The 23,517-nt window shown below is 49.4% G+C and overlaps 1 protein-coding gene across 6 annotated transcripts in view; it reads right to left on the reverse strand.

The window, feature by feature from the left end:
• Positions 1-23,517, reverse strand: part of LOC146869661 (polymeric immunoglobulin receptor-like) — a 264,598-nt gene that overhangs the window by 91,261 nt on the left and 149,820 nt on the right. For 5 of the 6 annotated variants that reach the window (XM_085609666.1, XM_085609677.1, XM_085609621.1 and 2 more), the window contains one exon: positions 11,193-11,278. In XM_085609666.1, the coding sequence (XP_085465792.1) occupies positions 11,193-11,259 (67 nt within the window). In that variant the 5' untranslated portion in view covers positions 11,260-11,278. Of the gene's footprint in view, positions 1-11,192; positions 11,279-12,126; positions 12,207-23,517 lie in introns of all 6 variants that reach the window. The other variant, XM_085609636.1, reaches the window with a different exon arrangement.

Consider the following 23,517-nt stretch of genomic DNA (forward strand, 5'->3'; position numbering starts at 1 on the left):
CATGTAAACTGCTGGTGAACTGACACCAGTGTACTGAGTGCACAGCTGAGACACTGCAGAAAACAAATATATCACATTCACAATCTCAAAATGAGTAGAAATAACGTGAGCTTTAACTCTCTAGAACAACAGTCTGCTAGACAATAAACCCAAAGTTTTTGGAAGAAACTTTGGGTTTATTGTCTAGCAGACTGTTGTTCTAGAGAGTTAAAGCTCACGTTATTTCTACTCATTTTGAGATTGTGAATGTGATATATTTGTTTTCTGCAGTGTCTCAGCTGTGCACTCAGTACACTGGTGTCAGTTCACCAGCAGTTTTCATGTAATTTTGCGAGGTGGGCTTCCTCGTTTCTGAGTTGCACGCTTCATGTTTCTAATTGTACCAATTATCATTCGCTATTACAACAGTTGGTGTGCGCTAACTTACATACATTAGTCCATTTTTCCACATGTATCATGCACATGAGCGCATCCAACACATATGCTGCCGAAATGCTCACACAGGCATCGATACATATGGAAAAGTAATCACCATTACCTCAAAATATCAGCAGCCACACCACGGTCACTGCTGTAAACTCGTAATATGACAGTGGAAATACCACTAGCGCTGCAGTCTCTTGGCGGCTGCTGTCGCCGTGTTCAGGCAAATCGGACCACCAAACTCAGAATAAGGCCCTTAATGTAGTGACATGCTGACTGGTATCTTACATGAAAATTCACAGTGAACTTATACATTGCTTAAAAAATTTACAGTAAAACAGACAGGAAAGTCTTTCAGGAGAAAATGCTTCTTGGCTGCAGATTTACAGTTCCCACATGTTCCGATGAGACCGTTTCTTTCCAAAGACATTTCTCATAGAAGAAAATCATTTAAAGTTACCTTGTAGTGAAATCGCACAGCATTCACAGAATGCAAAGTTCATAAATTACACACAAAAATTGACCGTGCCCAGTGGGTAATTGAAATGCGTGCCCTAGCTTATGTGTTGCTCCTTTAAGCAATTTGCAGTAAAAGAAAATGCAATTGCACCAGAATCAGAGGATGAAGGATGAATACCAGCACATCAAAGAGATTTCCTTGACACAGAGCGATGGTTTCAAATGGGAATTGGAACTAAAGAGTTCACTGACATAATATAATTTTACCTTCTTCGGTCTGTTAATCTACCGCCCTCCGGGCCCTTCTGAAGCATTTAGGGAAGCTCTGATTACTACAGTTGCTGTCTTGGCAATTAAGACAGCCAATTTCAATGTGGTGGGAGACCTCGACCTTCTCCTAAACACATATCGAGATGTTGATATCGTCAATCTTTTATTGATCTTGCAGAATGCCAGATGATGCAATACGTCCCTAGTGCTACGCATCCAGCTGGGCACCTTCTTGATCCTGTCTTTTCAAACATCTCTGCCCTAAAGGTCCATACCCTTCTTCGCTTGACTTGGTCTGACCATTTTTTATTTCTATGTCGGTATGTTCTGAAAGGTTCCAAACTACCTACTGACCGTACTATCACTTTTAGGTGCCTTTGGCATTAGCTCGACTCTGCGATCTCCCTCACACACATAGTTTTTGTTAGAAATTAGATATTTGGTCCCCTAGGCCATGTGCCAAAGTCGGGCAGACACCACCACTCTAGTCAGGATAAGGGAGTTACACTCCTAAAATAACCCCTGCTCACCCCCTTGGAGGCTTGGCATGAGCATTCCTGCCTATCTTAGAGACAGTGTGTAAAGCATTTGCATATAACCAACAGTAATACAGTGTAAGCACTACGAAAGGACACCATACCAGTTTAGAAAAATATCCAATATATTTATATACTTAAGACAAGACCAAATATTATAAAAATCCACAAAACAGTACTTAAAAATCTTCGGTTATCAAAACATGCTTGAAAAACAGTTCCTTGATGTCGATAGCTCCATCCAGGGCTATCACGGCGTCGTGAGCAAACCAATCCAAACAGTTCTGGCTGACTGCGGTGTTGCGGGCCAGCTACGGTGTCGAGAAGACCCGCAAACAGTACCTTTTAGAAATGCAAGACGTCGCAACCTCTCTTTGAGCTTTTGAAAGCACAGTGTCCGCAGGTGTCGGTTCCGGAGGTCGGTGCAGGAGTCGTCGGGCCCTCGAAGCCACACGCGTTGCAGATCGAACTCCTCTCTGTTGCAGTCAGGAGCACCGGCGTCATCAGGCGTCGGGTGCTGCGGAGCGAAGTGCAGCAGTGCGGTGTGCAGTGCCCTCAGATTGCGTTGCAAGCACCGGCTCGGTGGCGGCGTCAGATGGCGGCGTTGGTCAGACCAGGGTCACGGTGTGAAGTCAATGCGGTGCTCGTCGTGGTGCTGGCAGGTCACGGTGCAAGCAGCGGCGTCATCGTTGCTGAAGCACTGCCGTCGGCTGAAGAACTGGAGTCGATGGGCCAAGGCTGCGGTGCGGAATGAGAGTGGTGCATCATGTACCTTTACGACCAGTGCCCTCGAACCACGGTGCAAGCAGCGGCGTGGAGCAGCGTTGTCGTGAAGCAAGGCGGTGCAGAGTGCGGTGCCCACAGGTCGCGGTGCGAGCAGCGGCTCGATGGCGGCGGCGTCGGTGAGACCAGGGTCATATGTGTCATTGCGGCATTGCAGCAGTGCCCAATGTGGTGCCTTCAGGAGACGGAGTCAGCAGTGGCGTCATAAGCGTCGTCGGGTTGCTTTCTCTTCTGTTGCAGCACAAAACACAGTCCCCAGTGCTGAGGGCAGAAAAGCTTGAAGTCTTTTTTGTTCCTGAGACTTCTTGAACAGGGGGCAAGCTCTACCTCAAGCCCTTGGAGAAACTCATAAAAGTAGATTGCAGAAAGTTAGAACAGTCCTTTCACTGCCCAAGACAGAAGCAGACACTGTAGGCCAATACAGAAAAGCACACAGCAAAGAGGTAGTACCTCCTCACAGCTTCTCCAGCTCTTCTTCTTGGCAGTCTTCTTGGTCCAAAAGAGTTCTAAAGTTCAGGGGTCTGGGCCCCAGTATGTATATCCCCAAATCCTTTGATCTTTTAGGCAGAGAGTGTCTGTGCCCAGCCAGAACCAGTTCTGCCTTCTCTGCTGTAACTTCCTAGCAGGATTGGAGACAGCATGGTCAGAGGCAAACCAGGCCCTTTGAGGTGCAAGGAAATATCCCCAATTGTAGCCCAGGTCTATTCAGGCCTTTCCTGAGCCACCATGACTATCTGGAGCCACTCCTGCTCCCCAGCCTTCTGTCATCCAAAACCCAGACAGGCAATCCACATTCCAAGAGAGGCACACGGGATGACTGAGCAAGAAAATACCTACTTTCTAAAAGTGGTATTTTCAAACACAGGATGTAAAAATCCCCTTCACTAAAAGATGCATCTTTAGATTCTGATTTCAGGCATGCTAAACTTAATTTTCCTACCCAATTCCCCGGGCCAGTTATGTTTATAAGATGTTATAAACAAACTCCCCATTCTGTCCTATAGGGAACAGGTAGCCTTGCAATAGAGAAAAACGAAATTGACTGTAATTCACAATCAGGAGATGCCACACACACCAGGGAATGTCCTACCTTTCACATACACTGCACTCGGCCCACAGGGATACCTTGGGCCTACCTTAGGGGTGGCTGACATGTAAGAAAAGGGAAGGTGAGGGACTGGCAAGTGTGTGCACTGGCCAAGTCGACATGGCAGTTACAAACTGCGTGCAGAATCCGCAATGGCAGGTCTGAGTTACCTTTTCAGGGCTACTCACGTGGGTGGCACAATCAGTGCTGCAGGCCTGCTAGTAGTATTTGATTTACAGGCCCTGGCACACTCAGTGCACTTTCCTAGGGACTAACAAGTAAATCAAATATCCAAAAATGGAGACACCAATCCATAACACAATTTACCACAGGATCACTTGAGTGAGAAAAGTGCACAGAAACACTAAGCCAGCAAAAACAGGGTCAGAAAGCAAAAACTCAGGGGAAACACGCCAAAAGATGCCAAGTCTAACACATGTCCCCTCCAGCTGAAAGTAGGGAGAACTACCCACCCTTCTGGGAGTTCTCTTCTCTAAGCCTTTCTCATAGCCCTTGTGTGCGGGTGCGTTGTACACTGGGAGACCTTTGTGAGGATTTGCTTTGTTATCGTGTGCACCGGAGTCAAGTGAGTCTCAGCGACGCTGTGCACGTGATCTTCGTGCAGCCTGAGACTTGTGTGTAGAGTGCCCAGTGATCGTGCACCCGAAGCATAAGGAAGACTCAGCGATGCTGTGTGCGTGTGCTTTGTGGCAGCCTGCGATCTTTGAAACTGAAGAGGCCCGGACCAGCAGTCCCTGAGGAGCTGAGTTGCCGGCCCAAGCGGCCGTTGCCATTTCACAAAGCTGCATTAGAGGCCCAGCGGCTGGATGAGGAGAGGAGAGTGAGTTCACGTCCCCCAGGTAACCTGTGTTGACTCCTGGGGCTCGGGCTCGGAGGGAGACCCTCTTGGCCTCTCTCTCATGTTGGCAGTGTGAGCCTCTGGTTCGGCTCGGAATGCAGCCCGTATTGCCAAAGGAGTGGCAGTACAGGGGCCGGAGTGCGAATCTTCACTTTTGGATTACATCATACCCTGTTGGGGGCAACTGTGAGAGGCTGACTGCAAGACAGGAGAGGCGGAGAGATCGCCTAAGGCCCGGTGATCGGTGCTTGAGTGTACTATGCATTATTCTATTTCTGCAGAAAGGAGTACCTGTCTGTCGTATTACACATTACATCATTTCTGCATAACGGAGTACCTGATTAGCGTATTGCGCATTGCATTATCCGTGCATAATGAATTACCTGATTAGTGTATTATGCATTGCCTTATTTTTGCAGAATGACATATCAGGTGGTTGTATTAAGCATTGCAGTATGTTACCTTGCAAAGTGCCTGATTGTTGCGTTACGCATTGCATTCTTTTCATTTCAGAGTGTCAGATTGCTACGTTACGCATTACAGTATTTTTACATTGCAAAAGTGCCTGATTCTAGCATTCCGAACTGTATGACATGATTTTAGGAGTACAGGAGAATGTTTAGAAATGCTCATTGATATTGCCAGAACTGACAAGGGCTGGCTGGTCCAACAACCGGCCAGGAGAAATATTATACCACCTCAAATGATGGTTTTATATTGTGTGGTCTTATCGTATATATTTTTACATAAATGTTATACTTGTTTTTATAAAACTCATGTGGAGTCTATTTGTGGTGTCATCATTGGGTTATTGTGAGCGTGGTTGCAAGTGCTTTACACATTTGCCTTGAAGATAAGCCTGGCTTCTCATGCCAAGCTACCGAGGGGGTGAGTAGGGCTATCTAAAAAGTGACCTTCCTTTCCCTGATGTCCCTACTTGGCCTAAGCTACCTACCTCAGCCAACCAGGGATCCCGGGTCCAACAGTCCCCCTGTCAGGAAAAGATCCCCATTAACGCCCAGCCCACCACTGGCGCTGTTGTTGTTCTGAGAGGGATGGCCTCCGGGTACCTGGTGGCATGGTCCACCAAGACCATGATGTACCTGTTGCCCATGGCTGTCCTGGGATCCAGTGGCCCTACAATGTCCATCCCTACCCTTTCAAAGGGTGTTCCAACCACTGGAAAAGGTTGGAGAGGAGCTTTGACCTTCCTTCCACTCTTACCTCTTGCCAAGCAAGTTGGGCAAGACCTGCAATGGCAATCTGACTGCTTTCACATTTGGGGCCAGAAGAAGTGAATGACAGGCCTATCAAAGGTCTTGTCCTGCCCCAAATGTCCTGCTAAAGGCACATCATGAGCCAGACCCAGTAGGAAGGTACAGAGGCGCTGGAGTACCACCAGCACACGGGCTGACCCAGGCTCAGCGACCTTAGGCTCACTGTACAGAAAATCATTCTCCCAGTAGATCCAATGTGATCACCAGCTGCCCGGTCTGCAGCCTGCCACTGCAGACCCTCCAGGGAAGGGGATTCCTTCTGCTCCTTGCAGAATTCCTCCCTGGTGGCACCCCCTTCTTGCGGCCAATGGGTCAGCTCAGAGATGTACCCCAGTTCAGCTACATGCTCCCCTGTAGGCACCGGGGCGTCCCCCTCGAGGTCTGCTTCCTCTTGGTCCGTGGGAACTTCAGGGGCCGGTTTACCGTGCCCCTTGCCCTTTCTCTTGGCAGGGACTTGGGCCACTGTTTGAGGTCCCAAGTTCCCTTGGTCACCCTCTCTGGCCGCCATTGACCGAGTTTACACGCATGCCACTCTGGCAACCCAAGCATCTCCAAGTGAGACCTGAGCTCAACATCCTTCCATAAGTACTGCTCCAGGTCATTACCTAGCAGACAATCTACAGGCAATGCATGGCTCACAACCACCCTCAAGGAACCTGAGACCCCCTCCTACTCGAAGGGAACCTGCGCCACCAGACACTGGCACTCTGAATTGTCCACCACAATTACTTGGTGGAATGCTCCTGGGACTACCTGCTTCTCAGAGACCAGGTGACACCGGACTAGGTTACACTGGCTCCAGTATCTCTGAGAGCCTCTACCCTTTTCCCATTGATGGTTACCCAGGTGCTGTATTTCTTTGTGCTAGGAGGCACCGGGTTTCTTGGGACCATCTCACTGTCCCCTAGTGAGACGAGGGTCATTTCTTCAGGGTCCCCACCCTCCTGTGGGTACTCCTTCTCTCCAAGCGCTACACTAGCCAACACCTTGGACTGCCCACTGGTGGGGGGCTGTGCCCCATTAGGGCACTTGGGGTCCACCTTCATGTGACCCACTTGGTCGTCACATGAAAAACACTTGCGGGGGCCGGTATCAGCAGGCTTTCCTGATGAGACCTCTTGTGTCTTATCTCCTGGGGAATGGGAACCTTTAACCTGGGTGTTAGTTTGGGGCCCTTTAGAGAACTCATATGCTTTACCCTTGCCCCCTCCACTTTCTGCTGGGGACCCTGCCCACCTTTGGCTGAGTCTCCCACAATCCTGCTCCCCAATTCTCCTCAGGGACCCCATTCATGTGTATCGCTGCCTCATAACCCTGAAACCACCTTTGTATGTCATCCCACTTCTTGAATTGCTTGCCTACATGCTTAGAGATGTGTACAATTCTGTCTGCCTGTCTTGACAAATTGCTGCCACCATCTGAGCTGGGCCTATGTCTTTGCTTCAGCTCCTTAAGACTTTGCTCATGGTCTAGAATCATCTTCCTTTTCTCTATGGCTATTCTTTTGTCTTCCCTCTCACTTTCTATCCTGAGTTTTTCTAACTCAAACGTCCTTGCTTCCTGCATGTCCTCCAGCTACTCTGCGGACAGGCCATTGCTGCCTGGCCTGAAGGGTTCTCCCCCTCCCAAAAGCACATCCACCCTTGGAATAGGCTCCTCCGCCTCTCCACTGAGATCACCGGACTGCTCGCTGGCATGTCTGGCTGCTACCCAGGCCCTCAGTGCCTTTCGAAGCTCCTCCTTCCAAGTGAGGCCTCTGACTTGGACTTTTAGGTTTTTGCAAATTGATTTTAATTCCCTAACATTGTAGGATTCCAACCTATCCTCCTCAAAGGTAATTTCCAGGGATGCAACAGATGATGCTCTTGATTCAGGCATTATGAAGTAGAAAGTTCAAACTGGCAAGATCAAAAATAGGCCAAAAAGAAAAAGAACCAGTATGTGGCACGTAATGGTCTGTGATATGGTGGTAGTGCACACCAATCACTGTAAGTCAAGTGCAAACGCAAGTCCTATCCTCACCACTGACAACCAATGGTAAAAATTGGATTTTTGGTCGGCTAGGGATTGTGCCAAAGTCGGGCAGAAACCACCGCTCTAGTCAGGATAAAATAACCCCTGCTCACCCCCTTGGTAGCTTGGCACGAGCAATCAGACTTATCTTAGAGGCAGTGTGTAGAGCATTTGCACATAACCAACAGTAATACAGTATAAGCACTACGAAAGGACACCACACCAGTTTAGAAAAATATCCAATATTTTTATATACTTAAGACAAGACCAAAAACAATAAAAATCCACACTACAGTACTTAAAAATCTTCGGTTATCAAAACATGCTTGAAAAACAGTTCCTTGATGTCGATAGCTCTGTCCGAGGTTATCACGGCGTCGTGAGAAAACAAATCCAAACAATTCTGGCTGACCGCAGTGTCATGGGCCAGATATGGTGTCGGGAAGACCCGCAAACAGTACCTTTTAGAAATGCAGGGTGTCGCGACCTCTAGTTGAGCTTCCGAAAGAACGGCGTCTGCAGGCGTTGGTTCCGGAGGTCGGTGCAGGAGTCGTCAGGGCCCTCGAATCCACATGCGTTGCAGATCGATCTCCTCTCTGTTGAAGTCAGGAGCGCTGGCGTCAGTAGGCGTCTGGTGCTGTGGTACAAAGTTCAGCGGAGCGGCGTGTGGTGCCCTCAGGTTGCGGTGCGAGCAGCGGCTTGGTAGCGGCGTCAAATGGCATCATCGTTGAGACCAGGGTTGCGGTGCGAAGGGAATAAGGTGCTCCTCGCGATGCTGGCAGGTCGCGGTGCAAGATTCGTCATTGTCGCTGCTGAAGCGCTGTTTTTGGATGACGAACTGGAGTCGATGGCACCGGAGTCGATAGACAAAGGCTGCGGTGTGGGATGAGAGCGGTGCATCATGTAACTTTACGAGCGGTGCCCTCGAACCACGGTGCAAGCAGCGGCGTGGAGCAGTGTCGTCGGGAATACAAAGGGATCGTCGTGAAGTGGGGCGGTGCGGAGTGCGGTGCCCACAGGTCGCGGTGCGAGCAGCGGCTCGGTGGCAGCATCAGCAATCGTCGTCGGTGAGACCAGGGTCAGGGTACGGCATTGTGGCAGTGCCCTCTGCGGTGCCTTCAGGACACGGAGTCAGCAGTGGCGTTGTAGAAGTCGTCGGGTTGCTTTTCTTCTGTTGCAGCACAAAACACACAGTCCCCAGTGCTGAGAAGTCTTTGTTGTTCCTGAGACTTCTTGAACAGAGGGCAAGCTCTACCTCAAGCCCTTGGAGAAACTCACAAAAGTAGATTGCAGAAAGTTCAGTACAGTCCTTTCACTGCCCAAGACAGAAGCAGCCACTGCAGGCCAACACAGCAAAGCACACAGCAAAGTGGTAATTCCTCCTCACAGCTTCTCCAGCTCTTCTTCTTGGCAGTCTTCTTGTTCCAAAAGAGTTCTAAAGTTCAGGGGTCTGGGCCCCAGTATTTATATCCCGAATTCCTTTGATCACTTAGGCAGACGGTCTGTGCCCAGCCAGAACCAGTTCTGCCTTCTCTGGTGTGAGACAGCATGGTCAGATACAGACCAGGCCCTTTGAGGTGCAAGGAAATCTCCTCCCCCTTCCCCAATTGCAGACCAGGTCTATTCAGGCCTTTCCTGACCCACCATGACTATCTGGAGCCACTCATGCTCCCCAGCCTTCTGTCATCCAAAACCCAGACAGGAAATCCACATTCCAGCCGAGGCATACAGGATGACTGAGCAAGAAAATACCTACTTTCTAAAAGTGGTATTTTCAAACACAGAATGTAAAAATCTCCTTCACTAAAAGATGCATATTTAGATTCTGATTTCAGGCATACTAAACTTTATTTTCCTACCTAATTCCCTGGGCCCGTTATGTTTATAAGATGTTATAAACAAACTCCCCATTCTGTCCTATAGAGAACCGGTAGCCTTGCAATAGCGAAAAACGAAATTGGTCGTATTTCCCTATCAGGACATGCCACACACACCAGGGCATGTCTTACCTTTCACATACACTGCACCCGGCCCACAGGGGTACCTTGGGCCTACCTTAGGGGTGTCTAACATGTAAGAAAAGGGAAGGTGAGGGACTGGCAAGTGTGTACACTGGCCAAGTCGACATGGCAGTTACAAACTGTGCGCATACTCCACAATGGCGTGTCTGAGTTACCTTTTCAGGGCTACTCGTGTGGGTGGCACAATCAGTGCTGCAGGCCTGCTAGTAGCATTTGATACACAGGCCCTGGCACACTCAGTGCACCTTACTAGAGACTAAAAAGTGAATCAAATATCCAAACATGGGAACACCAATCCATAACACAATTTACCACAGGAGCACTTGCACTTTACCACTGATTGGGAAGTGAGAAAAGTGCTCAGAAACACTACACCAGCAAAAACAGACTCAAAACCGGGAGGTCAGAAAGCAAAAACTCAGGGAAAACACGCCAAAAGATGCCAAGTCTTTTCAACTACCCCCTAATATGGAGGCAGCTAATAGCTTCCTCTATTATTGGCTCACACATGCTCTTGACATGTGCATTCCTGCTAAACCGATCCACAATAAAAGAATGTAGGCCAACCCTTGATTTAATGAGACATTGGCCTTAGCATAAAAAACTGTAGGCCTTAGAACGTGCCTGGAGACACACCTATGAGCCCTCTGCTAAGACACGATACAGAGTGGCCATCAAAGAGTATCATAAATTAGTTTGGAAATCAAGGGGCGAACATTTTGCTAACAAAATAGGAAATAGTAGTGACCCTGGGAAAGCTATTTTTTCTTTTCTGGAGGACCTTGTGAAAACCACACTGGCAGCAGAACGTATCATTACCTCTAAGACTCAATGTGAGGATCTGGCTAAGTATTTTACTAAAATGGTTGAACTTATCTACGCTAACATTGACTCTGATACTAGGACATCTGGGGGGCAGTATGTACATGGGTTTGGCGGTGCGGGGTGGTCCCGCTTCCGCACTGCCAAACTCTTAATAAGGCTCCTAGACTAGAGAAGCCTTAGTGAAGACTGTTTTTTTCTAGTTGAGAAGGTGCATTTTGAGGAAGAGGTGTGGTCTAGTGGAAAGAATTGTGTTTTGTTTAAAATTCTTCAAGTTTAATGATGTTTACACCTGATTTGTCTATGTGCCAAGGCTGTGCAAGCTTTGCTTTAGTAAGGAGAATGCAGTCTTATAAACAAATAACTGTAAGGAAGCATCGGGAATCACGAGCATATATTTAGAAAATGCAGACATGCCATATATATGGGATGGGTTCACTGAGACTTGTCCCTTAGGAAAACCAGCCATGGTCATGCTTGGCTCACGCATGTTACCAAGACATCTGCCCTCATGATTTTAAAACTTTCATCCATACAATTACAAAGGAAAAGTATTTCAGTGCCTTTCAACTATGAACCTAAAAAATGTAATTTGCAACTTTTCCCTCATCTAGTCCAAACTCCCAGCTGTTTTTGACTCACCTGCTCCACAGATCACAGTAAACAGTGTCAAGGCACAAAAAGCAGACATGGTGTCAACGAGTGGCATCCAGCCTATTCCGAAGTATCTGCAAAAAAACATACTTAAAAGGTAAAACTTGCTGTAGCTTGCCTGCTTGATATCTCTACAGCTATTAAACAAGAGACCAGGGTCAAAGCTTAAAGAAATCCAGCACCAAGCACTGCTAAATAATTGGCCTATTGGTAAACATTAAGTCTCGGTGCAATGGGTCTAGGATGTGACCCACATACATCCCAAAAGGGTGATGAAAATCACCATAATCCCAAACACAAAATTAGCCCCGCACCTGAGTGAAATATTTTACATTTATGTAGCTGCCATAATATAGCTTGTTTTAATGAGTAAACATAATAGCACAATGAAAGGCTTCCCAAGCAAAAAAGTCACACAGTCGTGTCTCTTGATTGTAGTAGTAGAAAATCTTTTATTACAGATTCGTAATCCATTCATTGTTAAAAATCAGCACACAATTGCTTTGCCTTGCCAAAGCGTTTCATCCCTCATGGGACTTCTTCAGGGCTAGAAGCAATTAACACAAAACACTATTTACAATATATACATATTAAAAACAGAAATATACATTTTTAGAAAATATTATAAAAGACAATTTCACATTAAGGTGACCTTCAAAATAATTTAGACACTGGAAAGCCATTCTTCAATAATCATAATATTCACATATTCACATTATGACCAACATGGGAGAGAGCAGAACCCATCAGTGCAATATTTAATAATATATACAGTACTGATACTTCAAATGATCTTATTATGCTTGCTTATATTTTTAGTCTCTTGACATCTTTTGTTTATGTCATGTCAAGAAGCTCATCAATATAACGAGTTAACAAATACTAAAAAAAAAACAATAATATTTCGCCCCTTTTGCCATACCTTGCTAAATTCGTTGTGACTTTTGTTTGCAGAAAAAGAGGCTCCAAATCAACCTTCACAGTAGTGTTTGGACAGATCGTCTATAGATGAACAATATATTTTAAACTTTTAATGTGCAATTAGATATTCCTCAAGACAATATATACTTTTTCTACTAACAAAGCCCATATACATATTCGTCAAAGCGTATTAATCATTTTAAAATCAGAAGTTATTATTAATTATAACATCTAACGTGATTCTTTTGTGTTATTTATTCAGCAGTCTCACTTAAAAAAGCCATGTGTAGTGTGGGGATGGCTACCTGCTGGAGATTTGGCTGCAGACCCCAACGACAGGAGGAGTTGGCTTTACGTATGGTAATAAAATATTATTTTATATTAAAAAATCACTAAAATTTCGCTAAAAAAAAACTAAGGTTAAAGCAACTTTATAGTTAGATGTGATAAAATGATCTGTTTTTGTTAAACCAAAAAAAACCTTCAAAATTCTCTGAAAAACCACAAAGGTTAACATATCGTTACAGTTAGGTGAATATGCCAGTGACAACATTAATGTTTTGGCTAAAAAATACATAAATATGTATCAGTTATAGTAAGCAGAGCTATGACTTGCGCCCCTGCCAAGCACTGCTTATGACCGCGCAAAATACATCACTCATGACATGTTCTATGACCTCTTTTATAACATCACTGATGACATCTCACATGACATTATTGATGACATCACAAATTACATCATCCAAACTTCTTTTGTACATTTTGCTCCATAGGTTAGTATGACATTAGGGGCATGAAAGTAAGTGCAAAATAGCTCAGAATAATATGAAGCATCATTAAGGCCATCAAAGATACAACTACCTTGGTGTAGCAAGCATGGGTAATGTGTAAGACTGACTGCATACCATACACTTCATGGGTAGCCTAGCTCACATTAACAATCAACCACAAATATATGGGAAACCCACATTGCACATGGTGTTCAATATGTATATTACTGTTCAGAGAAAGCCAAGTTGCTCAAGATACTCTGTTGAATGAGTTTGCTACTACCAACACTTTTTATCTATATCAAAGTCCTCACAGTCACGAATGCACAGTGAGCAATTAAGTTGATATGAGCAGAAAAGTGGGTACTGTAAACAATGTTCACTCTATGGAGAGAGTTTACTCTGTACTACACTGGTTAAAGACAGTGTAACCCTCATGAGAAATACACCACAGATTATTCAAAGTATCTACTAAGAACAGTGTATACTCTCTGCAACGCTTGTCAGAAAATACTCTATTCACTTAAAGTAACCAAGGTCTGAAGGTGAAAACTTTACAAATAGCCCATTTTCTGAAGCAAAAGAAACACATTTACATATATTAATACTTGGCTCACACAGTCTTCTACATTATGTAAAAATTACCAGGCTAAGACAATTCTGTCTAATAACTCAAGGCTGCTTAGCATACTTAGAATCTACTACGTAGAATCTTTGTCCTATTGGAAACTTTTTCTGCAGGGTCAGAAAATGTGTGTGTAACATACAGGACACAAGTCGTCAACTATCATCTGCACACAGAGTTACTCTTCAATACAAAGATTCATAATGTGTTGGTTACCTCTATACACATACCATGCATTAGGAGCACATGCGTTTTGTAAACACTCGCGACCATTAGCTGGACACAGGCATCACAAAATTGGATGAGGAAGTAATATGGAGGTTACCCACCACAATGTAAACAATAAACCAAACTAGCACACTCAGTGGATGATGTCATCGGTGACGTCATCAATGAAGTCATTTGAGATGCCATGAGTAATGTCATAAATGATGTCGTTCAACATGTCATGAGTGATGTAATATGCGAGGCCTTAAGCAGTGCATGTTGGGGGTGCAAGTTATAAATAGCTCTGCTAACTATAACTGGTGAATTTCTGTGTTTTTGTTTACCTCAAAAATGTAATGTTGTCACTAACATATTCACCTAATAAAAACATTAATTTAACCTTTGAGTTTTTTTCAGTGAGAATAAATATAGTTTTACATTTATTGTTTCTTTTCTTGGGAGGAAACCTCCAATCCCCCCACTTTTAAACGAAATATATATATATTTTATTAATTACATTATCCCCCATACCATTACCCACCCCTAAACCCAAAACAATCCATTACCACCCTACAGCCCTACACACCCCTAAACCCAAAAAATGACCTTACCACCCTGTGCCCTTGCCCACCACTAAACCCTAAAAATATCCTTCCCTCTACCCACTTCTCAACTCTAAAAAGGTGCCGATCACGATCCTGCAAAAACCGGGTACGAACCGTCGGACGGAGCACATTCACCGTCCGACGCGTACCCGGTCGTCAAAATATACAAACATGGAATTACGATTCGCACGGAAACTCAATTTCCGTACGAATCGTACAAAACCCCGACCGACGAAAATAAACATACAAATGCGATCCGGGAAAGCGCTGACGTGACGTCGCGACGCACGCAGCCTGCCATTCACGAACCAGGAATTACGAGTCGCACCGACGTCATCCCGCACGGACAATATTTTCCGGCTGCCAAAAACTGCCGGGAAATCAGGACGACATGAACAAGGAGGACCTGTACGCGATGGACAGACATGGACCCGAACCTACGTGTCATCTCGGCCCTCATAGCAGTCGACCTCCTCTACAGGTTCCGACGCAGACGCCGCAGAAGGTCAGAACAACTAAGGGAGGGGGGGAAATGGGGGGGGCAAGACCAGGGGCAGGCCACAAAACCACCACCAAAGTCACACAGCACACATGCCCTGGACATACCTGACCCCCATGCCCTGGTCACCACGAGGGGGTGGGGGCGTGTCCAGCAAAGCCAGCATCCGCCACAACGGAAGTGCCTGACGACGCGAACCGGCAACACAACTATACAGGTACGTCCCGTACCCACGCCTTAAGAGCGTGGGTACGAGTCGTACCACGCCCACACCTACATCACCCCAACAATGGCGGGACGGCTCGTACCCACGTGGCAAAGGCCTGGGTACGGCCCGCACAAGCATTCCACAGCATGGGTACGGATATGTACGGACCGTACCCCCACCCACGTATGCATGGAGCGTACCCCCATGCCAACAGTGTACGTACGGACCGTAACCCCACCCGCATATGCATGGAGCGTACCCCCACCCCAACAGTGTAAGTACGACCCGTACCCTCACCCGCGTACGTATGGAGCGTACCCCCACCCCAACAGTGTAAGTACGACCTGTACCCTCACCCGCGTACGTATGAAGCGTACCCCCACCCCAACAGTGTAAGTACGACCCGTACCCCCACCCGCGTACGTATAGAGCGTACCCCCACCCCAACGGTGTAAGTACGACCCGTACCCTCACCCGCGTACGTATACGTCCCACCCCAACAGTGTAAGTACGACCCGTACCCTCACCCGCGTATGTATACGTCCCACCCCAACAGTGTAAGTACGACCCGTACCCCCCCGCGTACGTATGGAGCGTACCCCCACCCCAACAGTGTAAGTATGACCCATACCCCCACCCACGTACGTATGGAGCGTACCCCCCACCCCAACAGTGTAAGAACGACCCGTACCCTCACCCGCGTACGTATGGAGCGTACCCCCACCCCAACAGTGTAAGTACGACCCGTACCCCCACCCGCGTACGTATGGAGCGTACCCCCCACCTCAACAGTGTAAGTACGACCCGTACCCTCACCCGCGTACGTATACGTCCCACCCCAACAGTGTAAGTACGACCCGTACCCTCACCCGCGTATGTATACGTCCCACCCCAACAGTGTAAGTACGACCCGTACCCTCACCCGTGTACGTATACGTCCCACCCCAACAGTGTAAGTACGACCCGTACCCTCACCCGTGTATGCATGGAGCGTACCCCAACAGTGTAAGTACGACCCGTACCCCCACCTCGTATGCATGGAGCGTACCCCAACCCCAACAGTGTATGTACGTACCGTACCACCACCCCAACAGTGTAAGTACGACCCGTACCCCACCCGCGTACGTATAGAGCGTACTCCCACCCCAACAGTGTAAGTACGACCCGTACCCCACCCGCGTACGTATGGAGCCTACTCCCACCCCAACAGTGTAAGTACGAACCGTACCCCCATGGAGCGAACCCACACACGTGTATGTTCTAAGCATACATATTGTTAAATAGGAGGGGTGTGTGCCTATCACTCCCAGCAGTGCCCAGACGCAGGAGGGGTGGGTGCCTATCACTCCCAGCAGTGCCCAGACACAGGAGGGGTGGGTGCAGAGTCCTCCCAGCAGTGCCCAGGCACAGGAGGGGTGGGTGTAGAGTCCTCCCAGCAGTGCCCAGACACAGGAGGGGTGGGTGCCTAACACTCCCAGCAGTGCCCAGACATAAGAGGGGTGTGTGCAGAGTCCTCCCAGCAGTGCCCAGAGACAGGAGGGGTGGGTGCAGAGTCCTCCCAGCAGTGCCCAGAGACAGGAGGGGTGGGTGCAGAGTCCTCCCGGCAGTGCCCAGAGTCAGGAGGGGTGGGTGCAGAGTCCTCCCAGCAGTGCCCAGACACAGGAGGGGTGGGTGCCTAACACTCCCAGCAGTGCCCAGACATAAGAGGGGTGTGTGCAGAGTCCTCCCAGCAGTGCCCAGAGACAGGAGGGGTGTGTGCAGAGTCCTCCCAGCAGTGCCCAGAGACAGGAGGGGTGGGTGCAGAGTCCTCCCAGCAGTGCCCAGAGTCTGGAGGGGTGGGTGCAGAGTCCTCCCAGCAGTGCCCAGACACAGGAAGGGTGGGTGCCTAACACTCCCAGCAGTGCCCAGACATAAGAGGGGTGTGTGCAGAGTCCTCCCAGCAGTGCCCAGAGACAGGAGGGGTGTGTGCAGAGTCCTCCCAGCAGTGCCCAGAGACAGGAGGGGTGGGTGCAGAGTCCTCCCAGCAGTGCCCAGAGTCAGGAGGGGTGGGTGCAGAATCCTCCCAGCAGTGCCCAGAGTCTGGAGGGGTGGGTGCAGAGTCCTCCCAGCAGTGCCCAGAGTCAGGAGGGGTGGGTGCAGAGTCCTCCCAGCAGTGCCCAGAGTCAGGAGGGGTGGGTGCAGAGTCCTCCCAGCAGTGCCCAGAGACAGGAGAGGTGGGTGCAGAGTCCTCCCAGCAGTGCCCAGACACAGGAGGGGTGGGTGCCTAACACTCCCAGCAGTGCCTAGACATAAGAGGGGTGTGTGCCTAACACTCACAGCAGTGCCCATGGAACGCAAAGGGTGGAGTAGCCACAGATACCATGCCCACAAATTTCAGTCAGGTGCACAAAGACCCTGCAGTACATGTAACACATGTGTGCGAGGCTGGGAGTATATGCATGCATAGCGCAGAAAAGAAAACATGTCCACATGAAGTCATGTCAATAGTCCACATACACAAGTACAATGACTACCAAGGATGCCACGAATGATGCAGGTGGAGACATCGCTCAGCATGCATGTGCAAAGTTGAAGGAGTCCGTCACACACCCAGCTAATGTACACACAGCTCAGCGCTAAATATTGGGAACACCCTGCAGGGAAGATGTCAGGGTACACAGAGGAAGGAATACACCTTGGGACAATTTCACCATGCAGCAACTGCTTACATGAACACAGAATCCTAGCTAACACCATGTGATGGCACACAGATCCTAGGGTCCCCCCTATGACCAGCACACTACTACATTTCCCACACACCCAACACATGAACACCACCCAAAACCATGTAGCAGCCCCACCAACAGCAATACCAGCAAAGCAGTAGTGTTCCAAGGGAAAAAAATAAATTGCTTTATTCAGCATGAACCAAAAAATCTTGTTTGTAGGAAGTTCAATATTTACAAAGCCCATAGGGCAGTCCAGAAGTCACAGCTGGATGGGGGACACAGTGGGATGCGTGTCCCCTAGCTTGCCTGCACAGTTACATTCCGTCGTCTTCCACAGGGGTGAGGGCATCATGTGGGGGGGAAGAACCAGGCACCGCAGGGACAGGAGGGTGAAGGGTAGGCGTTGTGGGTGCAGGGATGGAGGACTCCACCACAGGGGGTGGGGCAGCGCTAAAGGCGGAGGCCAGGATCTCGCTGCACACCTTAGCAAGGTCCTCCAGGGAATCCCCTGCACCCGAAGGAACCACAGGCCCCAAGGAGGGGGAGGGGTCAGAGGGATGGGTCGCAGCGCCACTGGGGGAGGGTGTGGATGGGGGGGGAATCAACCACCCTGACCGGGGACTTCCTTGACCGCTTGCGTGGTGGTGTCACTGTGGGGCTCAGGGACAGAGCGGCCATGAAGGAGTCTTTGGGGGAGATGTGGCCAGGAGAGCTGAGGGGAGGGGATTTGGAGGGAGTGGATTTGGTGGAATGCGGACTCCCACTCTGGCTGCGTGTCACACGTTTGCCCCCCGACCCAGTGGGTGTGCCTACTTCACCCTGTGTGTGCGTGTCAGGAGGTGTGCGGTGGACCTTCCCTGCTGGTGTGGTGCCTGTGTGTGTTGTGGTGGGTGCATGCTGACGTCTGGGTGTACGTGGGACAGGCATGGGAGTGGGAAGTGTGGATGGGGCAGGGGTAGGGGGTGGGACGTAGCGCTGCAGGAGACCCACTGCTGCAGTCAGTGTCGAGTCTATCGAGCTCAGCAAGCTGCGTTGGTCAGCCTGCGATGAATGAATGCCCTCCAAGTATGCCTCCATGTTGTTGAGGACCTGGCTGTGGCCATGGAGGACATTAAGGATCGCAGCCTGACCAATCTGCAACTGCCGCTGGATGTCCACAGACTCGGCATTGGCGGCAGCAGTGGAGACAGGGGCAGGGGGTGCGGTGCCTGGCAGGAAGGAGACATGTGGTGACCGGGCACGTTGGGAAGGGACACGAGCAAGTGGGAGGCGGCTGATGGCAATGGAGGGGGCGGGGTGCGATGTTGTGCCGCTGTCAGCTGGTGGTGCAGCCTCCGCCCACTCGGAGAGATCATCCTCGGACCCGTCAGCTTCATACTCTGTTGTGCCAGTCGCCAGGTCCCCGGCTTCACTCTCCTCCGCCTTAGTCCCACTTGATGTGCCAGCCCCGATGTCACCGCTGGCACTGGTGCTCGGTCCCTCTGCTCCGTCTGTGCCCATGTCTCCCTCCGTGTCCCCCGACGATGCTGTGGGCAGGGTGAAGAGACAGAAATTAATCATACACCTGCATACATATGTCACATGAGTCCAATCTACATAGGTTACAGTGCATAGCCTGAAACAAAAGAAGAGTTACATCTACAAAACAAGGTACATATGTAGGGCATGCAAGACACAGTTGTGTGACCCACCATGCCACTGAAAAACTATGGAGAGCATGACACTATAGCAAATGAGATGGAATGCAATTTTGACTGAGGAGCAAGGCCCTGGGGACAATCCAGCACTGCATCTGCACCACACAGCGTGGCAGGAAATAGGGATGAGCAGGGACCATATCCAGGAACAAGAGGCACATGCAGCATAGGTTATACTGAAAACATGCCCACCATGACTGGCTCACTGCACCTTGAGTGCATGTCCAGACAAACATCACACACTGGCCAGTCCTAGCAAGGAGATATCAGGTTGTGACATGAAGGCCATGCCCGCACCACCCACCCCCTACATGAGACAATTATTTGGAGACACAGGAAGCACTTACAACCCTTAGTCTGGGTGAAATACACATGGGATGCAACAATTCAAGATTGCACACAAAATACCCAAGGTGCGCCTGTCCAAATAATCATGTACAAATGGGCATCATCAGATGATTGTAACAAGACACACAGGCAATGTCCACCGTGAGTATGAACAAGGAAAATCAGGTCAGGCTGTACAGTGGACACTTGTACTACATTTCACGTCAATATACATTTGGCCAGGGGACAATGGCACAGAGCACAACCTATGCTGTAGACACAGAGATTGTCGACAGATTCGGATTACACACGATACCTAGGAAATCATGCCCCTGGGGACAGTAGTGGCCACACAACTCCATGCTCCTGAATGGGAATTGATGCAACACACGCTACCATCCCCGCACTATGCGTACCGCACACTCATGCACATCATGTCACAGGCCACCACATAGGACATGCGTGCTGTAAGGCCTTACACTTGAGAGACTAACTCCCATGTCTGGACTCAGCATTAGTGCCAACTGACATGGAACCCACAAGACCAGAACTGGACAGGGCACAGGCAAGGTCCCAAAACCTGTTACACACCACCCCCACACATGATGCTGCTGGCATTGTACACGTGGAGAAGGTGCCAGGCTACATAACCTTGTGACGGAGTGACGTCGCACAGACCAGGGAACACATTGCAAGGAGGGGAAGGGAGGCAGGAGAGCACTGCAATACTGTGGGTAACAGGATCTGCACAGCACCATTAAACCCTGGCAGTGTATCCATGGAACAGTGCACTTACAAATGCTGGTGAAACACAACAAACACACATGTACCTACCCCCTTCCTGCTGCTGCATCTCCTGTAAGCGCCTGTCCAAGTCTGGAAATACCACCGCCAGCACACGCTTGTGGATGTGGGAGAGACGGCGGCGCCCGCGGTTCTTATGGCTCTCAGGTGAGTCCCCCAGCAGGACCCATGCGATCCTCCGCGTCCAGCACCGGATATCCTGCCAGCGTTTCCTCACCTGGGACAGGCGCCGCTTGCGACCATCCACACTCCTCATGGCACTGACGGCGGTCAGCCAGATCTGCTCCTTGGCAGAGGCGCCTGCCTGTGAGGATGAACAAGTGACACTACATCAATACACCTGCAACATGTCACAGAGACACATATGAGAACAAATTAGCTGGTTACAACAAGGCATGTCATGCAGCCAACGCATTGCACCTTTGCCATAGGGACATACTCCTCTGGGGAAGGGCAAAAGCAGTACGTGCCAGTGAAAGTACACAGGTGGAATGAGGGCAAAGACACAATCAATTATCAAGGCTCACACTGTGCATCACACCCACCCCTCCTGCGTCTGGGCACTGCTGGGAGTGATAGGCACCCACCCCTCCTGCGTCTGGGCACTGCTGGGAGGACTCTGCACCCACCCCTCCTGACTCTGGGCACTGGCTGGGAGACATCAGGCATTCCCCCCCCAGGACCCCCTCTACAGTACATAGCATGTGTGTCACACCTGGACACAATGGCAGAAGTCACAGTCACAAAAAAGGTCTGTGCTAGTAGCCTCTGCACTCACCTGATACCCTGGTCGCCCATACAGCAGGGGGTACTGTGGGAGGATCACATCCAGCAATGCCAGGTTCTCCTCCAGGGTGAATGGCTGTGACCTCTCCACAGACCTTGACATGGTTCCAGGGAATCAGGAGCAGCAGCAGTGTGGTAGAATCGAAATATGTGCAGGCAAGTGATCCCTCATGGGACCTGGCGGCCTTATATCTGCCCTGCTGTCCTGTTTCATGCACAGGAGTACAGAGTGATTGGTCACTCACATTTGCATCCTATGTTTCCTCCAATCCCTTCAAACCTAGCACAGTCAGTGGGTTCTTATTGTGTTTTTTTCTTCAGCATGATGTCAACCCCACAAACACATTGCAACAAAGTAGATTCATTCCAACTGACTTCTGCTGTGCACCTTCCAGAACAAATTCAAACTTAAAACTTGGTCTCCATGACAACCAGCATGCATGTAGGCCTTAATAATTGTCCCTCATGTGTCCCCTATGTAAATTTGAGCTTCACACACATGTACGGTGCGTTCCGGGGCCCTAGGGCACCCCAAATGCATAGCAACGGCCCGTACAGGCGTGTGTACGGGCTGTACCACTATGAGTACGCATACGCAAGAACACCCATAGTGGTACGGCCCGTACACACGCCTGTACGTTCACTATCACCATGGGTGTCCTCGCGTATGCGTACTCGCAGTGGTACGGCCCGTACACACGCCTGTACGTTCACTATCACCATGGGTGTCCTCGCGTATGCGTACTCGCAGTGGTACGGCCCGTACACACGCCTGTACGTTCACTATCACCATGGGTGTCCTCGCGTATGCATACTCGTAGTGATAGTGAGCGTACAGGCATGTGTACGGGCCGTCTCACTATGGGTGTTCTCGCGTATGCGTACTCATAGTGATAGTGAGCTTACAGGCGTGTGTACGGTCCGTACCACTACGAGTACGCATACGCGAGGACACCCATGGTGATAGTGAGCGTACAGGCGTGTGTACGGGCCGTACCACTACGAGTACGCATACGCGAGGACACCCATGGTGATAGTGAGCGTACAGGCGTGTGTACGGGCCGTACCACTACGAGTACGCATACGCGAGGACACCCATAGTGATAGTGAACGTACGCACGCGTGTACGGGCCGTACCACTATGGGTGTTCTTGCGTATGCGTACTTACTGACCGTACACATACCTGTACGCTCACCATCACTATGGGTACACATACGGCAGCACTCCCATAGTGATATGGGAACGTACACAGGCCCTCTTAGCAGCAGTATGGTGGTTTTCACACATCACAGTGGTGACAGGCAGCACACAGGAAGGAATAGGGCTGACATACTTGTCCACGGATGGACATCAAGGCATTGTCTGGGCAGTACTACATGTGTGGGGCACAGGTGTGAAAGGCTGTGATGTGGCACATGACTCCTGAGTCGAGAAGGCACCAGATGTATGATGAGATGTGTACACATGTAATGTGTGACAGTGCGATGTGTGCCAGGCATGCCCTTGACTCCTTTGACATGTGTGCATGTCGTACTGCACACTTGTGATGAGCGTCACTGGCATGGCACGGACACCAACACACGGAAGTGTCCCCTGAGGCCCGGTACAGGGGTTACCACACCTGACATGTCACTACCCACGGTGCACGATGTGACTATGTCATGTATGTGTGGGGGGTTCACATTAGGTTGATGTTGGAGCTCCCTCAAAAGCTGCAGCTGTTGTAGCAACCAACATGTGTCTGTGTGTAGATTGACATTGCACACTGTTCCGCACACCATGCCACATGTGGTATCGGATGTGAGGTGCGTATGTATGCATGGGACATGGAGTAGCGTAACAAGGACATGTCTGCATCCTCTCTATGAATGTGTGGTGAGTCATCACATGTACACCTTCATGGCAAGGTGTGTGGGCTGTCCTAGTGTAATGTCATGTGACCTGTGGCTCTAGTGTTCCGCTACCAGTCTCTACAATCTACATCCTACTTCTGCTGATGTGTGGATGTATGTCACTCCTGTCTTGCGTCTGGCTGTTCACTTGCACTGGGACACAGCTAATCCCATGCCATGGCATGTGGAGGTTCACAATCGCCGTGTGTAGCTGGGTCTTGGTAGGAGTGTCACCTGGCAGCCATACGTGTCCAGGGCATGTG

Source organism: Triturus cristatus, chromosome 1_1 (assembly GCF_964204655.1).
Source record: "Triturus cristatus chromosome 1_1, aTriCri1.1, whole genome shotgun sequence".
Classification (NCBI taxonomy): domain Eukaryota; kingdom Metazoa; phylum Chordata; class Amphibia; order Caudata; family Salamandridae; genus Triturus; species Triturus cristatus.